Genomic DNA, 6,695 nt, shown 5'->3' with positions numbered 1-6,695 from the left:
TTAACACCCTGTATCTTTCTTAATATCAACATTTTATTAAAGCAAATTGGCTTAAATCGTAATATTTTAAAGTGCAGAATCTACGGTTTTTGTTTGTACAATTACTTAAGGACCACCCTGTATATAATTACAATTTTTTTTGAAATTACATAGGTTATTAAAATCCGAGAGAAATCATTAGGTTAAAGAAACGTTTGGATATGTTCAAAAATCTTTATTATATTTTAGGTTGAATTACAGTAATTTTAACATTACAATAAAATAATTTCTACACAAAATAATATAAATATTGATCAAAATTAAAAATTTGATCAGTGGTAACTTAGATACATTATAATACAGTAAAAAAGCGAAAAATGTGATACATAGTACGCTTCAGCGTTAATTCGTGTGATTCTCGAATGCGAAAGTAAGCGAAAAAAGGGTTTTAGGATGTATACTGGTTGATTAGGATTGGGTGTTAGAACCTCGACCCCAGTAATATAAAGTGAACTTTATTGGAACCGTGAAATGCATTTATTACTTGTGTATTCTTGCCGCAAGCGAAGAAGCGAACAAGTACTGCATTGCTAAACAAGGTAGCTAAATATTTACATTTATGGCCTAATATTATTTCGCGTTTAATACCTGTTGAGCCATTTAACAGTGTTTCGTTTAAACTGTACCTAAAACAATGACGATGTTTTGCCGGCAAACAAGGAATTTTTGAAAATGTCATATTTTGTTGGAGTTGTAGTGCAAGATCCTGAAAGGTATGTAGAAGTATGTAATTAAGTTTATTTAGCTGCATCATTGGTACCCCTTTGTTAAATATTCAACGTAGTTTAAGGCTATATAAAAAGTTCTTGCTCTTATTTAAGTGATTCATGATTATGAGTCGATCAGTATAAATATGTATTTTGGGGTTATAATAGTCACGCGCCTGGAGGTAAATTGTATTTATATAATACAGAGTATTTCATCATAAATTCTTATATTTCAGATGCCTCGAGTTTACAAGAAAAAAATTGACAAAGCTCGATGTAATGCTGAGCAACTTAGTGCAGCAATAAATGCAGTAAATAATGGCAGAAGCATTCGTAAAGTTGCAAGAAGTTTTTCATTTCCCAGATCTACAGTTCAACTACGACTAAAGCGAAATGATACAACAACTGCTTCTTTAGGTCGTAATTCTGTATTTACCAAAGAAGAAGAAGTTTTGACAAAGCAGGTTATACAGTTAACAAAACATTTTTATGGGATAACTCCCACAGAAATAAAAAATGTGCCTATAAATACGCTGCAGAAAAAAATTTACATCATCCATTTTCCAAAGAAAAAGAAATTGCTGGAAGAAACTGGCTTGACGGCTTCTTTAAAAGAAATCCAACTATTCGATTAAGAAAACCGGAGGCGACAAGTATTAACCGCATATCTGCTTTTAACAAAACTAAAGTAAACCTATTTTTCTTTAATTTAAAATCCGTATTGGATAAATATAAATTTTCGGTATCCAAAATATATAATGCAGACGAGACAGGCATACCAATTGTCCAAAACCCCGGAAAAATACTTTCTAAATAGGGACAAAAGAGAGTCGGCTTTATTACAAGCGCAGAAAGAGGTCAAACAACAACCATTATGTGCTGCATAAGTGCCTCAGGAACATATATTCCACTTTTGTTTATTTATGCCTGCAAAAGTATGAAACCAGAGTTAAAGAAAAATGGGCCACCTGGTGCAGTCTACTGCTGCTCCGATAATGGGTGGATAAATGAGCAAATATTTCTCGAATGGCACCAGCATTTTTACAGTGTTGTAAAACCTTGAAAGAAGGATCCAGTTTTGTTAATCGTCTACAATCACAGTAGCCACTGTACATTAGAGACAAATAACTTTAGTAAAGAACGAGAAATTATTATGTTATCCATACCCTCGCACACATCGCATTGACTCAAACCGCTGGATGTAGCTTTTTACTCATCGTTAAAATCAGCGTATAACATTGAATGTGGCAATTATCTTCGAAGTCATCCTCATAAGCATATTATGACATTTGAAATAGCTGAAATATTTAAAAATTCAGACGGTTGCGCAGCCACACCAGTCAAAGCCATTAAAGGTTTTGAAAATACAGGAATATTTCCATATAATCCTGAAAATTTTACCGATGAAGACTTTGCTCCAGGTGAATCATTCATACAAGAAAAAGATAAAAAGACACTAGACCAAGAGAAAAAAGTGGATTAGATAAGCAGAAGAATAATAAGGAAGTTAAGGGGAATAAAGAAAGTTTGACACATGACAAAAAGTTTGAAGTATCTTTTGTTGATATTATTTCACTACCAGGATGCTCTAAAGATGACTCAGTTGAAAATAAAAGATCCAACCACAAAAGCAATAGGAAGCAACATTCCGAAATAATGACATCAAAACCAATGAAGTTACTTCTAGATGAAACACAGCGGAAGAAGGAAGAGCTAACAAAGGAACCAAACGAAAAATAGACATCGAAGAGTCCAATCCTCCGCGAATAGTTCCAAAAAGAAATTGTATAAGAACACAAAAGATCACAGAAGATATATCATCCGAAGATGAGGATGATGACGATGACCGTGATAGGGACGTTAACGAAGATATTTGCACAATTTGTGGCGAATTCGGTAAAAACAGAGAACTCTGGATCCAATGCAGCATTTGCGGCCAATAAGCACACAAAGACTCTATCAGTTTCGAAGGCAAAATTTACATTTGCGATTTCTGCATTTAATTATTTTTAAATGGGAGTAATAGTGGCAGTGGCCACTTTTATCCCTCGGCAGCGGATAATATGGCCACCAGCAGAAGTCTGAAAAACCGTTTTAATTTTTTTTTGTTCCGTTTAAAACTTTTTCGTAAATAGAGTTTGAAGTACCAAGGTTTGAAGTTTTATTTACGTTACCAGTATAATTTTTAAAGCTATGTAACAGTATAAATAAACCAAAATGCTTAGGCGGCCACTATTCCCCCCTTACCCCTAGTCACGAAAAATAACAAATACTGAAATATAACACCTTCAAATATAGGCCATAAAACCCAAAGATAAAAGAAATAAACATACTATCAACAGAAAAACGTAGATGGAAAACTGATACTCTAGATTAAAATAGGTTTCAAACAATTCGGTCGGCAATGATTTTTTTTTGAAAAAGCAATTTCATTTCAATGGAGCTATTTAGAGCAGCAGTAGATAAAATATTATATATTCAGGATGAAATCAAACGTCTATTGGGAGAACATACAACGTCTTTATTAAATAATAATAATAATAAATAGTAGCAGTGTATCTTCATTAAATTTGATTGAAATCTTGTTATTTGTAAACACTAATGTATAAACGACTGCAAAAACAACACATCCAAATAAATAATAAAAAGAGTAGGCGTGGGTAACCGCCGGTATTTTGGCCTAGGACCTTGACTAAGAGCGAAAAATATGTCAAGACCAACAAAGTGCAAACTTTATAAAACAGTAATACGCCCCGTGCTCACCTATGGATCGGAAACATGGGCAGTGACGATCCGAAATAAAGAGTTACTACCAATCTTTAAGAGAAAAGTATTGAGGACCATATATGGCGGAGTTAACTAACAGGGTCTGTGGAGAAGGCGATATAATTTTGAATTCTATAGACTTTTTGGTGATGCAGATATCGTAAAAACCATTAAAATAAACCTCCTAAAATGGGTGGGACACGTTAGGCAAAATGGATAAAAGTGATCCTTTTAAAATAATCATGCTAAATAGGCTGGTCGAAAGAAGAAGAAGGGGGAGACCTAAACTCAGGTATCTGAACAATGTGTAGGGTGATTTAAGGGAGATTGGAGTAAGGGGATGGAGAAGACAGACACTCGAGGGGAGGATGGAAGAATGCTTTTAAGTAGTCCAGGGCTCATGAAGTGCTGTAGCGCCAAATGATGATGATGAATATATAAACGAGTATACAATTTCAAAAATAAATATTTAAGCCTTTGTTTTATTGTTTTAATTGATGCAGTTTCATTTTATCGAGAAACTGCAAGTGAATAAATTTTTGCGTTTAAGTGAATTAATATTGGCTATGAGGACTTGTTCTTGGTCGTATAATAACTTCCAGCCACTACTAACAGACATAGTAACCAAATTTAACAAACTTAATGACTAAATTTCCTGTAAATCTGGTACTGAGTTCAGAGAATACAGTATAACGCGATTTCGGACAGTTCTGTATAGTAAGTAAACAAACAACGATAAACTACTAAATAAAACTCTTTTAATTACAAAGGTAGTGAAACCACAGGAAGAAATGATAAGTATACACCTTAGGGGAAGAATTTCTTTGAAATTTTTTGTAAGATCGATATTCAGAGATTACGTTGACAGAACGAGTGAAGTTAAATGTAAATTTAAAACCAGATTATGACAAGAAAAGTTGTTTATAGAAGAACAAGAAATAAAAGTTCAAAAAATTTAAAACAAATAACCATAAAATAACTTAAAAGCTTAAAGCAATATGTACATATTTAAAAAAAAACTACCGTTATTCTTATTGGATTAGGTAGACTAAATTAAGACACCTTTTTGGGCGTCTCAAACTTTTCTTTAATAACTCTGTTTTTTACCGCTTCTTCTATGATGATTTTTTGATAAATTTTGTATAAATTTAAAAGAGTGTAATTTTTATTATTATATCTATCAATTCAAATTTCGTTCAAACGTCTTTACATAGTCTAGGTACACATTCTTTATCACAACGCAGACATACTGCCGAAACCTAGATTGGTAATTATTTATAAACAAATATTACACCAGTCTCGTCGTTTTTGTTCCATATAAATATCTCCTAGATACTTAGAGTCTATTCCAAGGATTTCCAGTTGACGATGGCTCTTTGGTCGTCGGGCGCCAGTCCAAAAGGCTTGGTGTTGTCACTGGCGACGTATTGGTTGACTTGGCAATCCAACATTGTTTGATAGTTGTAAATGGAACTCAGTTGCTGAAAATATATTTAAATATTAATAACGAGGCACGCCTGTTAATAATCCTTAAGAACCAATCACTACTTAAGAATTTGAAATGTCATCAAATCCGTCCCTAACTAAAAATATTTTATCCTAAACTAATCTTATTGTAGCTTTTTTGTTTTTCTACCCTATATAACCTGGGTTCGGCTTTTGTGCAACTAAGCCAAATGAGTAAGTTACCCTTAAAGAGGATTTTATGTTAGGCTACAATGTTACTAAAGGATTAGCTTTGCAATGCAATGGTCGGAAATATATTGCCGGTGTATAAGGTTTTAATCTATGCATTACAATTATGCGCAAAAGCGTTTTTTTTTTATAAATATTTGAATTGCATCTCAGAATCTTCGAAAGAGAAACGCTTGATTCCAAACGAAAAGACATTTTATGAATGTTTATTTATACAGTCCTAATTGGATCTAACAAAAGCAATCTCTACATCTAATTAGTTCCTATTTAACGCTTTTAGAATTGTGTCTCAAAATGTTCGGTTGGAAAAAAAACAAAATAAAATCATTAATTTGCATCGGAAAATGACGCTAGCTAAAGTTTATTTATATTTTCCAAAGCCGAGAAAAGGAATTTAATCGCCCGCTAACTGGAAATCAGGAGAGTCGTGGCCTGGCAGCTAGAAAACTGCTACCGGAAATTTGTCCCGATACCACCTTAATTAAAAGAGAAATAAATATATAACTTTATATAAGGATGTATTCTAGAAGGTATCATTTTCTATTAGACATTTCTGTTTATAAATTGAAAATTGATGTTTCCAGTTTCTTAAACCAATCTTCTAAGATATAAGGTTCCAAGTTCTCCTTGTCACCCATCCAGGTTTAATTTTCGTCACACTACTATTGGAATAGTGCGATAAAAAACAGCCAAAAAACTAAAAAGATGTTAACTTGTTAAATACCGCCCTGAAACTTATAATTAAATCCTGCAAGAATGGATAAATAGGGGGATAGGTTTGGCAGATAAACAACACGGTTTTTGTATTGTAAGGTCATATACACATGTAGTATTTGGCATAAAGCAACTATTGAAAACGTCTACCAAACAACCAGATAGAAGATAATAATGTAATGTCCAGTAAAAAATCAGTGGAAGAAGTCTTAAACAAACAAAATGTAACAATATCTATTCGTGTGGTGATTTTATTATTTCTGAAGTTAGTTGGCAGGCGTCAATAATTCTAATAACTCTAATCAGACTGTTTCTAACTTGATTCTAATTCACAGAAAGTCTCTGCCAGTGTAAGGCTTTCCAGTATTCAATGCAGACCAGACAGATTGTGGAAGTTCTTATCTCTGACACGGTATCTTCCAATAGCTACTAGTAAACGTCTTATAGGTCTACTTTGGAATCCGTTGAAGAAAAGATCCGTTGGAAATGATTCATATTTTCCAAATAATCTGCTTCTACCCCGTTTTCTTCTGCTTAGTGGTCTGCAATGAAATACTGTTATAGGCAATAGGTCAGTAGGTATTATTAATAAATGCCCAAACTATTTCAGAGACCAATATTTTATTCGATCGACCACTGTTTTCTCTGTTTTTAATTGAGTTCTTACTTCCTTATTACTTCTCTTTTCTTGATATAATATAGGATAGCAATAATATTCTTGATATAATATGAATTCTTCTTCTTCTTCTTCTTCTTCGTGCGACTAGGATTACT

At 33.1% G+C, this 6,695-nt stretch overlaps 1 protein-coding gene across 1 annotated transcript in view; it reads right to left on the bottom strand.

Moving 5' to 3' along the window:
* Positions 1-211: 211 nt before the first annotated feature.
* e (nonribosomal peptide synthetase ebony) overlaps positions 212-6,695 on the bottom strand; it is a 98,168-nt gene continuing 91,684 nt past the window's right edge. Inside the window, exon 14 of the mRNA XM_072532443.1 lies at positions 212-4,993. Coding sequence (XP_072388544.1) covers positions 4,856-4,993 — 138 coding nt within the window. The 3' untranslated portion in view covers positions 212-4,855. The remainder of the gene's footprint in view (positions 4,994-6,695) is intronic.

This window comes from Diabrotica undecimpunctata, chromosome 5 (genome assembly GCF_040954645.1).
Source record: "Diabrotica undecimpunctata isolate CICGRU chromosome 5, icDiaUnde3, whole genome shotgun sequence".
Taxonomy (NCBI): domain Eukaryota; kingdom Metazoa; phylum Arthropoda; class Insecta; order Coleoptera; family Chrysomelidae; genus Diabrotica; species Diabrotica undecimpunctata.
Note: the sequence above shows the minus strand (reverse complement) of the source record. Positions and strands in the feature narration are given on the sequence as shown.